The sequence below is a fragment of the Nymphalis io genome, chromosome 13 (genome assembly GCF_905147045.1).
Source record: "Nymphalis io chromosome 13, ilAglIoxx1.1, whole genome shotgun sequence".
NCBI lineage: Eukaryota > Metazoa > Arthropoda > Insecta > Lepidoptera > Nymphalidae > Nymphalis > Nymphalis io.
The window spans coordinates 7822936-7841126 of record NC_065900.1 but is presented as its reverse complement, the minus strand read 5'-3'; the positions used below and the strand labels follow the sequence as shown (position 1 = coordinate 7841126).

Sequence of the window (18191 nt, the reverse complement as noted above, 5' to 3'; positions counted from 1 at the left end):
CAAATAAAATTGAGTAAAGAACAATGAATATTGAAGATAGAGGTCGATTTTAGAGCAACACTCATACAGATTTAACAAAATCCAATAATACCCTTTTGAATATTCTACGGCTCATCCAGTAAAAAGCTAATCCGCTGAATAATGGCGTTATAGATATCAACGTCGAAGCAGACGTAGTGAAAAATATGCCAGTTGTTCGACGCTCAACGAGTATATAGTATTAATAATGATAAAAAATTTGTTAAAGCTTTTATTGTTTTCATGATAATTAGGCGCTAATAGAGTTGTGAGTAATGAAACCATTTTATTATTAATTGTGTAAATTTGTTCACTTAATCTAAAAATACTTTTACTTATTTTCTTTTTTATAATAATTAGCTATCCTAGACAGATAAGCTCGTTAAACATTATATTTATTTATTTTTATTCTATCTAATATAGTCAAAATAATTTAAAGTTATTATTTATTTTCTTTTTAATATTTAAATTTAAATTTATATTAGTATTGAATGTGATTAGCTTCGGCTGTGGTAAACTATTATTTTGTCATCTCATAATCTCCTATAATTAGAAGTACATTTAATCTTATTTTTTATTATTTCATGTATTTTATATATTATTACTATTGTTACTTACGTAGGATGTAACTAAACTAGTTTGAAATAATAAAATATTAAAAACAAAAATATAATGATACAGTTAGTACGCAGTCGATAAATAAGCGAACTATACGCATGTGGTATATACATCTTATGTCATTATATTGCACAGTAATTGTGAATGTCCCACTGCTGGGCTAAAGCCTCCTTTCCATTTTTGAGGAAACGGTTTTGGAGCATATTCAACCACGTTGCTCTAATGCGGTTTGGTGGTGGTGTTTTCCTTCACCGTCAAGCACGAGATGAGTTATAATCACAAATTAAGCACATGAAAATTCAGTGGTGCTTGCTCGGGTTTGAACCCACGATCATCATTTAAGATTCACGCGCTCTTACCACCGGGTCATCTCAGTTTCGCATGTTGCACAAGTATGTTGTAAGGTATTTAAATTAAAAAGAAATACCCACTTCAAAAAAAAAGAAAGTTTAATATCGGACATTATGTAGAGCACTGCTTAAATGAGAAAGTACCGCTTAGAGAAACAAAAAGAGAAAGAAAAAGAGAAAGTGTTGTTTCTTCTAGTTTTTTTCACCCGTAGTGCTAATTTCTTTTTATTTACATGGAACCACCGTCATACTAAACACTATAAAGGACATTGAATTATGAGTCAATACAGAAACAACGATGTTGTTGATTTAGATTTTTTCATTTTATGCTATACAAATATTATCCCTTATTTATATTTTAGTTTTGATTGAACTAAGTAAAGAAAGTAAAAAAAGTACTAAGCCTATAAAATCTGGGAAATAGTTATGCTTAGATACGATATATGTATATAATGAATTATGTTATAATATTATTATAATTACTTTTTTTATAAAATAGGAAGGCGGACGAGCGTATGGGCCACCTGATGGTAAGTGGTCACCAACGCCCATAGACATTAGCATTGTAAGAAATGTTAACCATCGCTCACATCACCAATGTGCCACCAACCTTGGGAACTAAGATGTTTTATCCCTTGTGCCTGTAATTACACTAGCTCATTCACCCTTCAAACCGGACTGGTACCTACCCAGACGAGCTTGCACATAGCTCTACCACTAGTAAAAAAATTTAACGGTTTCAATTTATTTCTAATTTTTAATACAGCATACAGCCAAAACTGTTTTTAAAAATCTCTCAAACAATGGCTTATTTTATAACGTAAGCATCCGCTACGAAATTTTTGTAAATTTCAAATTTAAGGGGAGGAATGTTCTAAGTGAAACCCCATTTAAATTAATCCCCAGACTCTCCATGAAACGAAATAATAAATTATTACTTAACTTTAATGTTAATCGGTCAAAGGGAAGGTTTGAACTCTCAATTAGCCACTACCGTGTACCGAGCGCTAAGATGTTTACACATAAATAATTATATGTAGAATTCCATTTATACATGGTAAAGTCATTCTTACTAGTTTTTACGTCGGGGTCATCGATACATGATGTTACTTTGAAGCTTTTTTACCAATGAAAAAGAGGGAGGTTCTCAATTTGACGCATCGACGGAGGATCACATTTCGATATATACGCATCCACCTCAATGTTGAGTAGTTGATTTTGATAAATTTATTAAGATGCTTTTGAGTTACGCTAGTGAACAATTCTACCGCCCAGAAGCAAAACGTGACGTACCATCCGAAACAATATAAATCTATTTATTTGAAAGATAATTATATTGTTGCGTATCCCAAGTAAAACTTAAAACCTTACGCAGCTCAGTAATCCTTTTTAGTTTTATTTTCTACACTCCGTACACCAAATACAATCGGGGCGTTTGTTGGCAATTTATCTTGTTGGCTTTAAGTAGTTGTTGCTTATACGCCCTATTTATAATAAGACGTTTAAATTGTATTTTACGAGATACGTAACTTTGTTTATAATCCCTTTTTAAAGAGCCGTAACAGTTTGGTAATAAGTAAATAATAAAAGGCAGGTTTTAATCAGATCGTGACAAACTCTGGTGGAGTGTGCCGCTTGCTCGATAACCTCATAGTACCTCTTACTGCAAGAAGAAAGTCTCCTTTTGCGAAAACGTTATGTCGCAGAACGAGGCCGTGGAGCGGGAAGATGACTAGTGTGCCTCGGCTGACCCGTACTCCGAAGAAGCCCGGGGAAAGGCGTTATGCGCATCTTCTCTCCCCGCCGTAAGTGTTACCAGGGTTAGGGGGTTCTTTGTATTTCGGGAACCTTGCTTGGTATCGGTACGTATTAGAGACCCGCATTGACACCCAACCGTCGGGGCGACACGGTAGTATGTGTAAGCGATCCCATGGCGCCCCCGGAAGAGACGGAGCGAGTATCGATGGTTTTTAAAGGTTTGTGGGAATACCCACAATCCTTCATGTGGAGGTGACGTGTAAATGCGTTATTTCAGCGAGATATAAAGGTTTCATCTGATCTGACCAAACACGAGGCACTCTGAGATTTGAATGCTCTAAATTTGTTTTATCGTGTGTAAATGTAAAAAAATACTTAACTAAAACAATATCGATGAACAGAAGTGGCCTTTGCTTAGAAGACTTCCAAACTTAAGTTTTTAAAGTTTTTCTAGGGGATACCCCCTATATTGTTATTGCTACGTCATTGCTACGTCATATTTTACCTGTGGTAGAGCTTGGTACAGGCCCGCTTTTGATATCTACAATTATATTAGCCATTAACTATAAAGTAACCTTTATCTCCATACCGCAATACTTTATAGTATTGCCTTTTGGAGGTTCTTGACAGTTGGCTAATCTCTTTCGAATGAACAAATGATATAAACATTCTCTATTCCCTCACTCTTATAATCCGATGACACATCGATGACGGCAATCAGAGAAGACTGCAAAGAATTGAGGCGTAGAACCAAAGGCTTTACGCACTTTCTGACTTCCACTTTCAACTTCTAGACTCCTGAAATTCTTCGACAAAAAAATCCTTTTTATTGGCCCGAATTGGGGCTAAAATCCAGGACTTCGGGAGCTGTGGTCTTATATCTCGAGAGCTACTCGACTTACGAGGCAGTTGCTGTATGCAGGTAAAAACGACCTCATACAATTACCTCCTAAAATATATTACGTAAAGCATAGCTATTTCAATATAATATATTATTTCTTGGTTACAAAATTCAAATACCAACCAATAATCGGTACACGCGTTTCAAATAATTTTCATAACTTACAATCCCAGTGGTTAGACGACTAATGGATCATTTGTGAAAATCAAATTGATGTTCAGAATTAACACAATTGTTACAATCTGAACAAGCGATTGAACTTATTTATATATAACTCTACTTGTGTATTACTTGGATCACATTTTGTTTTATATAAAAATAATTTAATTCTTTGTAAATAAAAAAATAATATTTTCTTAGGTGATCTCGGAAGATGTAATACATTTTTTAAGTTGTGACTAATAAATGCCTACCTTAATTAAAATACAATTTGATATTCATAATTTTATTATCTAAATATTGTATTGGCTCGTGATTTCGTCTGGTTATCTAGGATCCTTATTTTATTATATATTGTTTTAGTAATAGCCGTATTCTTTTAAAGCGTTAGAGATCATATATATTCAACAGGCTATAGAGGAGTCAAATAAAACTATGTTTATCTTTTAAATACGTTTTTATGATAAATATTTGTTTTATGTAATTGGTTAATAATCAATTTCAGTTATGAGATCCCAGTTTGATTTCCGTAGTAGTAAGTAGTCGAAACCACAAAAATAATAATAAAAATAAGGAACAAAATCCAAAGTTCAATCAGTCAAAGCTGAAGAAAAACCGAAGCCAAAGGGACAGACCCTGGGTTGTAATGATACAGTTAAATCACTGGTTCTAATACCAGCTCAAGTGCATAATTGCCAGGCAGCCTAATGCAAGCAAAACGCTTAACGTCCCTATCCACTGACTCGGGGCGCCGTTATTATAATAATATGTATTAATTCCAATCATAGTGAAATGATAATCAATTATATAAATATTGCATCAAATTCATAAATACTACGTAGGTGTGGTACCTACGTGGTAAATCGAGGTAAACCCCGATCATAAATTATATTATTTTTATAAATTATATTTTATATGTAAATAATGTCTCATTGAGATCATTCATTCATATGACGGCCCCACATACCGTCTTTTGTAATAATAATTTATATTATTTATAAATACAGTGCATAAAGCACATCTAATGTACGTATATATACATTTTACCATACAACATCATTGATATAAGAGTAGGCACTGAACCGACACACGGCTCTGCACCACCACCTTGTATAAGAATTAACAACCACAGCTAGCAACCTCGCGGTGTTACCGATCTGCTTTAAAGCAGCGTGTTGATTAAAACTCTAAACAGGAGAGGAGGCCTTAGCCTAGCAGTGGGATATTAAAATGCTGCTTCTGTTAATATATAAAAATACTAAGTATTAATTATATACGAGTATAGCATATCCTTAAAAGGTGAAGACATTTCTATTCATTTATATATTTATATATAATATAGATATTTTAGGGTTAAAAATATTATTTACTAATGTGTAAAAGATATTTCAAAATAATATTAAGGTTTTCATCCTTACATTTTTCATTTTATCATTCATTAAATCTCGTTCTTTTAATAATATGCTTCAAAGATACGTGTCTTGTATAATAAACATGTTTAATCAACATAATGATGAATAAAAAAAATACTTTCATTTGATTAAACCATGTAAAGAAAAATGTCTCAGCTTATTCGCTTAAATAAATTTGAAAATTATACAAGACAATGTGCAAACAAGCTCAACTTTTTCATACTAATATTATAAAGTTTTATTAATTTTGGATATTTATTTAAACTTACGATACTGATTATAATATAATAGTTTGGTTTGAGTTTCCGAACGCTACAATGAATGTTTCATGTTATACTTGTATTTCAAGGTTTTGTCCACTTATATAATATGTCATTGTAGTAGTAATAATAATTAAAGATCAATTTAAAAATCAGCAAATTTTAGTTTTGAAGTTAACGTTTCCATACAAATAATGTTTTTGTGTATACAGGATTAATGGAAAATGTATATTTGATATACAAAAATACTAAAAATAAAATACTGCTTTACTAATTTGTATTTGTAATTTTAAGTCTTTCTAAAAATCCCGACAACAGACACACGGACAAATGGTTGATTTGGTTTTGTTAACTCGCAATAACCTAAATATTAATTAAAAAAGAGGCAGTTATTTTGAAATCACAGACAGATGCTTCAATTTTATTTATTGGTATAATGAAATAATTTTAATATGATTATATATCATACATAATATTTTTATATAACTCTGTAACTAAAACAGTTGTATTTTATACTAAATATTTATAAAAATAATTTCTTACCCAACTTTTTGCTCCACTTTTTATTTGTATTAGGTACATTAATGTTTAAAAATGTTTTTTGTTCGGTGAATTCGATAATTATTATTTATACAAAAAATGTTACATTTGAAGCCTTGGTAAATAACGTTAGTTTACTTACTCTGATTTATTATTATAATTGTATTATGATATCCACGGTAAAGTTACTGAGGTCGATACAAGATTATGAGACGGTAGCTTTAATTTATTTATAAAAAAATACAATCTACTTTTCGATTATAAGAAAAATAAGGAGACAAATGTAAACCTAAAATCAATAGAACTCGACTGAACAAAGTATGTAAACAAAACCCTATTTTGTTTACCTATCTTGTTTGAATCCCTGAATCCAAAGGTAAATCTTAAGCAATCTTCGGTTGTAGCAAAATGCATAAAATAGTGGAGCTTGATACAAGCGTTTTCACCTATAAAATAGAGCTTTGACCTCGAAAAATTCAGATTTAACTAATTCTTCGGTGAACTAGAATAGTCATTTAGTCAGTCAAGAGTCAAGTCAATCATGTATGCGTCTCAATTAAGTCGTATGATGACGAGGAATCACCTCAATAGCGAAGGCATTCCGCAAAAAAAAAGTAAATGTAAAAAAAGTTAATATCAGCATTTTTATTTAATTAATTTAATCTAAATAAACAGCAACTAATTTAGAACTAAAAATAAACTATCGACATCTTAATTTTTTTTTGTCTTCCTCGCGTACAAATATGACTAGATAATTATTGTGTTTTAATATATAATACTAAATCTACATATGTTTGTTTTATGTTTTATTGTTTATAATTATGTTTGCTTTTATTGTTTTCATTTTATCAAGTCATCTTAAAATTAATAAGTAAAGTATGTTACTATATAAATGTAGTTTTCTTTTAAATAATTTTAAAGAGTAGCGTTTATAATTTCCTAGTTATTGCTTTGTTAAAATTCAAACCAATTAAAAAATTTTAAGCTACTTTAATGTGATTAGAATAATTTAATGTATGATTAAAGGCTTAAAGATAATAATCATACCATTAATGGTTTCCTCACTTTCATCTTTTGATAAAGAAATTTCAAAACCTCGGAAGAACATAAAAACTTTTATTTATTGCCCATAACATCATTATAATTTTATTAGTAGAGAATTAAAATAAAAGTGTCAAGTTAAAAAAATACTTTTTTACTTTTATTTTTAGCTTTCAATGATAAAGAGTTAAAGGTTATTATTGTAGCTTGTTGGGAAATTAGCTATGCATATTAAAGAAAAATATTTCATTTAAAAATGACGTTATTATAAACAGACTACAAGTTATGTGTGTGTAATACGGGTCGAGCATAAACATATGCGTCTATTTAATAAAATATATATAACAAGATTTTTCTTTTATTTTAAAAACGGACGAAATTCTCTCTTGCTTAACATAATTAACTTAGTGTCTACATCAAGCTACACTATTTTTTAATTACATGATAAGAACATTTGGCATAATGTAAATTTTTTCGCATTTTTGTATAAATGAAATAAATATATCAACTTTTTTGTAACTCATTAAAGAAATGGCAATTAACAAACAATATTGCTACTAATTGATGGTTACAACTGCCTTTTATAATCCTTTTTAATCCATGGCTGGTGATAAGAATCAAATAAAGAAGTCCAGATGGCTTTGAGCTTTTTTGACAATTTCATATGGAATCTTATCACAGGAAATATAAGCAAGCTTCCATCCTTTTCACTCATTATTAAAATAGTTATTAAAAAAAAGTATTTAATTCAACGAAATATTCATCAATTTGAACAACTGGTACCGAATAATCACTGTGATAAAATTGTTGTTCTCAAAACTTCTAAAAATTAAATCTTCTTCTAGCCTTTATTACATAAAAGAATAACTTTATTTATCAAAAGTTTAAAACATGAAGTTGTTCCAAAAAAGGAAAACAAGAGAATAAATAAAACTGCTAACTTTCTAAGGCGAAAAGTTTTATCGTGGCTATAATTTATATTTTTTTATTCGGTAAAATAAATAAGATAGAAAGTAAGTTTAGAAATATATAAATGAAACAACTATATTGTGTTTTAAAATTAATGCAATGTTTAAAATTTAAATTACTTACAACGTTAAATATATGAATGATAAATAATGAAGTATTGATACAATACTGATGATTTTTGGTGCCAATATAATATTACTAATATTTAAATTTAAATATAACTTGATTTCATTTTTTCTAACTTACCGTCGGATGATGTAACAGGACTGGCATTCATTAAAAACAATAAAACGACTGCACACCGACAAGCGCATCCTAGGCAGTTCATATTGTTTTATTATTTATTTAACCCATCAGCATTATAATGAAGAAAACCTCAAACTTTTGTAGCTATTGTTATGTCAACAAAAGTTTTATCAAGAGTTTGTTGGTGTGTCGAAGGATTCGCTCATTGATTTGCCGGTTCAAAGTAGAAATCGGTTTGATTAAATATTCATTGAATGGTTGTGGGTTGAGCGGGCGGCAAACAGCGAAATCGTGGTCGCGTTCACCGTACGAAGTGGCGTTAAGGCGTCGGGGCGCGTGGCGGCAGCCTCGGGCCGCTCTGGCTACGTACTGCCCGCGCTACACAGAACCTCGCCGCTTTGTCTACGAATCTTCTACGCTCGCGGCGCTTGCGTAGCCCCGCCTCGCTCTCGAATGAAAGGACGGAACATTGCCAGTATTTGTAACAGTTTGCGTCAAATTGATATAAATGGAGACGGTTTTAATAAAGTGTAATTGACTTTTGCCGACTTTGCGTCGCATTAATTTCGGCCACGCTAAGACGCCTCGGGCAGGTGCGGCATTAAATACCATCGAAGTAACTTCGCTTTTTGCCATGAATAATCTCAAATTTAAATGAATGTTAATTATGACGAGATTTTAAGTTTCATAAGATAGCCAAAAGATTCATGCTAAGTAACAAAAATAATTTTCCCCTCGTTTGACATTGCATCTATTATTTAATATGGAATTTAATTTAGAAGTTGTTTTATCCCTCTTTTTGTCGAAAAAAAAGCTTTAATAGAGCCTTCCTGAATTATACATTCAGACGTATAACTTGATATCGGCATCCGTTTATGTTATAATTGAGTTCATTTTTCCTGTTAGGATCTATCTCATACGAGGAAGAAAGAGATAATTATAATAGATTTCTTATTTAGCTTACAATTCGTTTTCAGAATTTGCTATATTATAATCACTGTTAAGAAAGATAAATACTAACACTTTAGACAGGAATGTTAACTTTGTAGCGTTGTATTAGTTGTATTTCTGTAACCCGTTTTCTCAAGGGTGTTGTTATTTAAGGCTTTATCACTAGTTAATATAATCACATAAACTTCGCAGTGGGAAGGCGAGATACGGTGGGAAAACGACAGGTGATACGCATTAGACACTGACTTAACTTGTTATCGTCATGAAGGAGGACAATTTATGCCGACTTTAATAGTAGTATATTTAACAGTAGAAAAATAACTTCTAATGTTACTATCACTAAAACGATTAACGATTTAAATAATAATAAATTTTCAAATTAAATGTGATATTTATAATTTCCTGTATTTTATCATATCATTGGTGATTTTATAACCTTCTCACCAAAAAAAGTAGAGGAGGCCTTAGTGCAGCTGTGGGAGATTCACATGTTGTTACGGTTACGGTTTATAATTTCAAACCAAAATCATATCGCACTAGTATCTAAATAATAATCAAACCTAGATTCGGTATTCGATTCGAAAAGTTTGTCATCCATGTAAATAACTAATTAGTTTTGCGCGTAAGTAGTTAATTGAAATTCATGCATTTGTTATGAATACATGAAACCATGAATGTACGATTTTTTATCATTTATTTAGCAGTTTATTTGTTACATTTTTTTAACATGAAATATCTTTGTTTAATAATGAATTTAAGAGTTTACACGTTTTGTGTTCAACAGCCTATGTCAAAATTAAATATTCAATATATTTTATTATCGATTTTCTTATTCATTTCCTTGAACAATAATGTTTTAGAACAATAGTCTAGTGATATATTTTATCGCTGAGATATGTTTATTATACAACTTAGTTTTGGTAAAACTTATAGTGTTATTATTGCAAAAATTTAATCACAATAAACAATATAATATAACGATAATACAAATAGTTCCGAATATGAATATCTTAAAGGATTACATGAAGGCAAATCCTATCTTGTACGAAACTCTCTTGATTTGGATATATACGGTAATATTATTGTATATTACCAAATAAATAGGGCTGAGCGACGATAAGCGCGGACAGAAAGCGGGTCGGTTATATAGGGGATCCGTCGCGACTAAGCTTCGGGAACCCTTTTTTCCGTCTTCGCAAATCGTCGGAGATTAAGCCAGAAGAGCTCACACCTTCTCGCCAATATTTTTTGTGGTTTAACCGCGGGTAAATTGCTGTGATACAAAGTGTTTGGTTGGGATCGTAAGCTCTTTTAAAAGATTTAAAAGAGAGAAATGCTTTAGAAATAATTAATATAAATCTAAGTTTTGTTACTTTATTTTTTAGATAATTTTATATGAAGTTTACTAATTTTCTATTATTAATGCTCAGTTTAGTCAGGCAGACTAAAATAGAACACATAATGCTAAATGGTCAACTACGTTCAAAGACATGACAATATATTAAATATATATAATAGATATGTTTAAAAGTGTGCTTCCGCAGTCAATGTGCCGCCGACTAAGTTTTTTATCATGTTCTTGTAATTATAATAACATGAAAAGTAATCCAAATAATTAAGGGTGATTTTTTGTTACTTGTTGTGATATTCAAATATTAATACACGCGCGTTTGTAGTATTAGACGACATTTCACGCGAAGTGAAAAAATTGCATTGTAAACATTTAGAGAAAATCTTTTTACACGCGGCGAGAAGAACGTTAAAGTTTGTTCGTTTCAAATTCAATATATTATGGCGAGCGTGCTCTCGCTCAGCCGACACCGAAACTCACTCGAGCGTTGCTCACAGAAAATTTATTGTTTTTCTAAGAAAATTTTCTTCGCACAATACTACATCCTCACTGAGCCCTTGGGAAAAAGTCAGAAAAGCCTAATGACATCAGTGTTTCTATAGTATTTGATAGTCAAGTACGATTAGAGTAGATAAAGTAATGGTAGATAAGAATATTATTTTTTTTAATTTTTTATTTTTCGTAATAAGATCAAATATTGAATATAATAAAAAGAATAATTCGGATAATTTTCTCAGACGCTACTTTATTTTAAACGAATACTTTTCTTTAAACCTACAAACAATACACAAAATAACAAGCAGGTATGATACAATCTTATTGATATTCAATTAATATATGAATTTTTTACGCTAACAATATTGTTCAAATATTATCTTGTTACGAAGGTAATCCCTACATAGGTTAAACATTCAATAAATAGAACATGCATACTTACAAAAAGGGTCCATACGCCAACGGCACAGTTTCCAGATAAAGTCTTTTATCGGACACATAATAATGTTCTGTGAAAAATCGTTAGCCCGTGCTCACGTCGCCGGGACACGTGCGCGCAGGGCACTCCTGAGACTGATCCCTCCATGTGCTTAGATTAAATTTGTTCCTATAAAAATGTGTCCTCTAGTCGATAACGTCGAAAATGTGCAGATGTCGCCGGGCAGTGTATGAAGTTCGCGATAGGGTACACGACGTGCCGTGCCTACAGAGTCACGGGTCCTATCCCAAACATTGCTGGTTGAATAGGAGAAATAAAATAGACTTGCTGAATCTTTGTTCATTCGATTACGGAAAAATATGCCTCAGAGGCTATTACGATGTCACGTTGCTTTTACAAGGTTAATATTGTCTTAAATGAAATTCTGTAAATACATTAATATTAATTTATTAACTTTTTCATCAGACAATGATAAAGCAAGAAAGTGGATGGATGAGGTACATTCATCGCATTAAAAAGAATTAAGCAAAGTGCTCCGACAAAAAACTTTTATTTTGTGATCGCGAAAAGAAACTTGCGCATTTAGGTATGAAAAAATGCGAATCACTCTCTGAAAGCAAATCAATATTCAAACATAGAAAGTTTGGAACAGGCTTCTTAGGAAAGAAATTGTTTAAGAATTTTTTATATAAATTTATTACATTGAAATAAAATTCGTAACTAAAAATATATAACTAAGTGACAAGTAAATATATCTCACAGTCTGGTCACGGTTAACTTAATCCACCATGCCACTATAGAGCGGTTTAGCGTTATAGTCATATTTAGTCTGTAAGATTAAGCGTAATTTGTTAAGTTATAAATGTGGCAATTTATTTTAATTGATAAAGATATATTAATACAAAGTCATACAAAAAAAATACATTAATTATATAACCGAAAAAAAAGAAAAAAAAGGTGGCCTAATAGATAAAACACGTCAGTTTTACTTGAAGTTTTTTTATGTTTATATAATAGGTTGGCGGACGATCAAATGGCTACCTGATGGTAAGTGGTCACCGACGCACATAGACATTGGCATTGTGAGAAATGTTAACCATCGCTTACATCTCCAATGCGCCATCAACCTTGGGGACTAAGATGTTATGTCCCTTATGCCTGTAATTACACTGGCTCACTCACCCTTCAAACCGGAACATGGCAATACTAAGTACTGCTGTTTTGCGGTAGAATATCTGATGAATCTGTGGTACCTACCCAGACGAGCATGCACAAACCCTATCACCAGTATACCAGAAAGTCACGGGTTTCAATCCAGGCAGTTAACGAGTTATCATTGACTTGTTTTATGTTCATATTTCGTGAGCTTGTGTTAGATGACAAATAATTATATGTCACCAACCTGCAATAGAACATTGTGGATTAAACTCCCAGGAGACATTTACGGGCTGTTATATCGCTTTACTTTAAAATAATATTTAACTTAAAACTCATTTCACAGTTTGTTTATTGTACACTTAAAATGCAATAACATTCATTTTTTTTCAGTATATTTATTTACTACATGTCTGTGTACAGAAACATGCAACTTTGACGTTTACGTCAGAATATGAAATATTTTTACTTTATCGAATACATGAATGTATAAATTGCATACACATATGTAATACATATAAATATCGCATGTATATTTATTGCGTTAAGAATACACAAACGTATTATTCTTTATTAAAAGTCTTAAGCATCACAAAGTATTTTAATTTAACAATTTGTTTAAAATTGCTCAATTGTTATTTTCAATGAAAATATTCTTTCCACGAACTAATAACAATTAGATCAGAATAGATTTTCTACGGCGTCTATTGTTTGGTTTGGAAAGTAGGCGCGGAGGCGGCGAAGGCATTGCGAAGCACAATGCCTTCGTCCGATAATGCTTGCAGCTCGAACGATCAATCTTTGGGCTATTACGATGTTTTAGCGCCTTGATGTATTGTTTCAACTTCAATAAAGTTTTGATGAATTTTCTCGTGTTACCCCCAAGCCTTTGTTAAATTGAAGCCTGAGATATTGATCAATAATTTGACGGCTACGTAATGTTGACGTAATTATTAAACATCTTTTATCTTATGAGATAAAGCGTTTTAATTTTGTTTGATAAATATACTCTAGGTATTTGGGGTGATTTATGCATTATAATTTATTAAAACATTGTATTGGAAAACATTAATTTTATAAATATTATTGTTATTAATGAAATCTGTTAATTAATAATAATAATAAATTATTGTTATTACTGTACATTATAGTAACAACAAGCGATTTTCCTAAATTAAGGCAAAGAACTTTTCATTTATTAAGCTTATTTTAACAAGTTGCTTCACAGTGAATTCAATATGGAAATTCATTGGTTCAATATGGAACTTTTTCAAAATATTTTAAAGGAAAAATATTATAAATGTAGCAGAATCGGTATCGCACTAAGCAATCTTTATAAATATTATCAGTGATAAAGTATGACCTTCGATTTTTTATAATATTTCAAATTTAAGACAATTTTAAAACTACAAATACTCGGGATTATTATTTATTTAATTTTAATAAGAAATATTATAATATTGGTTATGAATGTAATTATGATAATTGGTCTTTGTTTCCTTTCTTATTTGGATGAAGTTAAATTTTACAATATAATAACTATTTTTACAATATAATGAACTAAGTCATTTTAAATGTTTTTTTCAATTTAATTCAACTTCTTTTATAATCAATGCTAATAAATATACAAACAAATTCTTTGAAGAAACAAAAAATTAAATTAAGTTTAGCTTACCTTTCGTTAAAGGGAGAGAAGGTCGACATTTACCGAATGTTACTTTACTTTTTTTACTGTTAGTTTATATTTTGTTTTTGTTACAATAAAGAGAAAACTGTTACACATCTATGAAAATCAAAAAATTTATTTTATAAGTTAAAGACAGTTATTTTTAAGATATACGAAAGCTTTTTTTTTGTGTCTGTTCCAATATTTCTATATTTCAACATAATTGTCGTATATTAAGTTATATACTCTACGCGTAAATGAAAGCTTTTATCATGTAAAATTTCCATGTTAAGCCAAACTATTTTACGAATCCGCAATGAAACAAATAACCTCTTAATAGTAAAAGTATTATGATGCAATATTAAGAATTATAATTTAAAACAGTGCTCAAGTAAAAGTACTTAGATTTGGTAAAATAATAATTAAATGAATTATAGGAAGATATTCGTATTTTTTTTAAATTCCATAGACAATAAACGAATATTTACGTAACTGTTATAAATTTGTTTTAAAGTAAAAAGGGAAAAAATACTTTATATTCTTCGTTTGAAACATAAACATATAATATTTAGACATAAGCGCCATCGAAAGCAAATGGCAACAATTGTAATACCATTCGTTTCTGAAGACAGCCTTTCTCTTCAAATTTTCTTATATAAAACTGCGAGGTAATATGCGTTTTATTGGCCCGTTTTTCTTTTGAAATAAAATGGAATTGTTGTTGTATGAAAATGTATTTTCACAACAAGCTACTAACCGACGATAATTGCTTTTGCGTAATTTAAATATAATAACCTGACGGCGACCTTTAAGAATACGTCATGCAAATGCGTGAAATAATTTGCGTTCTATTGATGTACGTGTGCAAATATATACATCATATGGATAGAAAAGAAAGATAGTTTAGTTATATTAAGGGATTCGTTAGAAATATTTATTACGACAATATACATCTTCAGAAATTTACTTATATTTAGTTACATTCATATTTTGATTATATTTAGGGTAGCGGCTAAAATTAATAACAGAATAGTGTATAAATAAATAAGAGAAGCAAATCGGATTGAATGTACAATTGAACATTCTAGAGCTAAACGAATTAAAAATAAACATCGCATTTATACGTTACAGCAGGACAAAGAGCAATTTTCCATTCCATATTACAAGCCCATCGATATGACGAATGAAAATTCGAAACGTTACAGGCTCTTCGTCTCCCGTGGTTTTCCTATTTTCTCTTAGTAAACCCGAATTGATAGATCACTACTGGTAGAAAAGTGTTACGAAAAAATGTAGAATACAATCACAGTGAACGGTGCAGGATTTCGTTTCCAACCTACGTTTCGCTTTACGCTGTGGTTGTGAGCCCCTGATAGATCCATGAATTGTGTGGCCGAACACACGATAGACTTTTCAATACTGCCTTCTGTTTTCGAAAGAAACAAATTTTTATATTTATGGAAAGAAAAGCTAGCGGTAAATTGTATTGCCGTTAGCTTAGTATTCAAAAGCTTATTCTATTTCAGTAAACAAATCTTACAATAATAATATACCTTGTTTTATGTACAAGTAATGTGAAACGACGATTATGGTTCAAGCCCAGGTAAGGACTAGGTACTGAATTTTCACGTGCTTGACATGTGTTGATAATTCGTAAAACGTTGATAGGAAAACTACATGTGACGGATAAAAATTTGCCCCATATATATACAGCACATGTACTTTTTTTCAAAAAGAGGGGACCTTAGCCCAGCAGTGGGACATTTTGTTACTACTTTCTATACATATATATGTATTGGTGAATTTGATGGTAAGGCTTCGTGCAAGCTCGTTTAGGTACCACCCACTCATTAAATATTCTAACACCAAACATCAGTAGTTAGTATTGTTTTATTCCGGTATGATGGGTGAGTGAGCCAGTGTAATTACATAAACAAGGGACATAATATCTTAATTCACACGAGTGCTGACGCGTTGTCAGTGACTGTTGATATTTCTTATATTGCCTATGTCTACAAGTGGTGGGAACCACTTACCATCTCACTTACTGTCTATCTTCCTATAAAAAATCCAATGGGAGAATCTATTACGAAATTTTAAACTTTCGGTAACATTAGTATTTGTACATCATCCTGTTTTTATGATAAGAGAAACATTGCGATGAACTCAGCACTGTTCTCAATCAGCAGTTGAAATAAATTGTAATAAATGTATAGTCATCAGTCAACAGATGGGAATATTACTTTATGCATAATAAGAACAATAGTTCTGTATTTGTATCCTCGAAAAAGTGAAGTCAAAGTTAAAATATAAAAAGTTGTGATGAATTCAAGTGCTTCCAACTTAAATTGTATTATATTAGTATTACTATTTATTCCTATTTTAAAAAGAGAACGTTGAAAAAATAAATGGCAACAATGTTATTCTTTAAGAGATGGCTAATTAAATTTAAAAATAGACATTTTAATACAAATACAAAGAAAAACAATTACTGGTTTCTCATTACTCATTATCAATTGTAAATTCTAACACATTATAATTATTTTTTTCATGTTAGTTTTTAAACAAAATTTAGTTTCAATTCCTTTTTTTTGACGATTTAAATAAATTTAATATTATTTAAAGCATATGAAAAAAAATACTAAAGTTTTTCATTTTTAGTACCTACGTGTCGCTAAAATCAAATATGAAAATGAAAATCCAGCAAAGTCGTAAAATTCACATGGAACATAGATGAAAAATATGAGCTTCGGGCGTGATAAAATAATAGGTATCGCGAACGTGCAACTTGAAGAACGGCTAACAAATGCTTCTGACAATTGCTATATTAATAAAAATTTGTTACCATAAGAACTTTATATTTATAATATATCTTCTTTAGTTATTTTCATACATATACACAATAAAACAATTTTAAGCATAAACCAAGTCAGATGGTAAGTTTAAGCTTATCATAATAAAAAAAAAGCATACAAGTAATGCATAAAAATGTTAAAATATAATCAGTTTATAAAAACTTTTTAGATCAACGGGTTCGATCGCTTGTAGTATCCGTATTTTTCTGGGTACAGAAATTTAAGATTGTTTTTGATTACTGTGGTCGTGAAACTTAAACTAGCTTATATTAATAAACAGCCTAAATTTTTTAAACTTTTTCTTACCTGTAATAAAAGGGCGCTCAATAGGTTTCTCGTTGTTCTATCTGAGTTATTTGAATGACAATATAATCCAGAAAAGAGATGCTATAATTAGTGCTATAATTAGTGTCACGAAAATTGTTCGTTATAGAGTTTAGTTAGATACCCTATCTATATTTATTAATTGTGTGAAATCTTTGACTATATTTACCCCAATTTACCCCATTTTTACCCACCAAACAACAAATACACCTAAACAAGCAAAATATATCTAAAAAAACCGCATATATAATGATTATATAGACAAAACAATACATTGACATAACCACCTCGAATTTAATTATTTATTTTTTTCAATTTGAGAAAATATTATGTACCTTTAGATTTTCGTATGCGTGTTTTTAACCAAGACATAATATAACTAAACTCATATTTTCCCTAGATGATAAGGATATTTCTTGTTATGCCAAATTTTATGAAAGTTTATACAATAATATATTATAAAGACTGAGATACACATAATATAAATGAATAATAGTAAAGTTTATTCTATTATTTTAGACAGCAAGAGCATATATTTTTTATTTTTCCTGTAAAATAATACTAAAAAAAAATCAACCTCTGGATTCCGTAATAAAAAGAGTGTAAAGCAATACACGAATTACAAAATGACGCCCGATATTTTGTGAACGGTACAATGCACGCGAATTGAAATACCGCATTCG

At 30.4% G+C, this 18191-nt stretch overlaps 1 protein-coding gene across 1 annotated transcript in view; it reads right to left on the bottom strand.

Moving 5' to 3' along the window:
- Positions 1-17880, bottom strand: part of LOC126772962 (lachesin-like) — a 52320-nt gene extending 34440 nt beyond the window's left edge. The window contains exon 1 of the mRNA XM_050493567.1: positions 17844-17880. Within this exon, the coding sequence (XP_050349524.1) occupies positions 17844-17880 (37 nt within the window). The remainder of the gene's footprint in view (positions 1-17843) is intronic.
- Between the last annotated feature and the right edge of the window lie 311 nt (positions 17881-18191).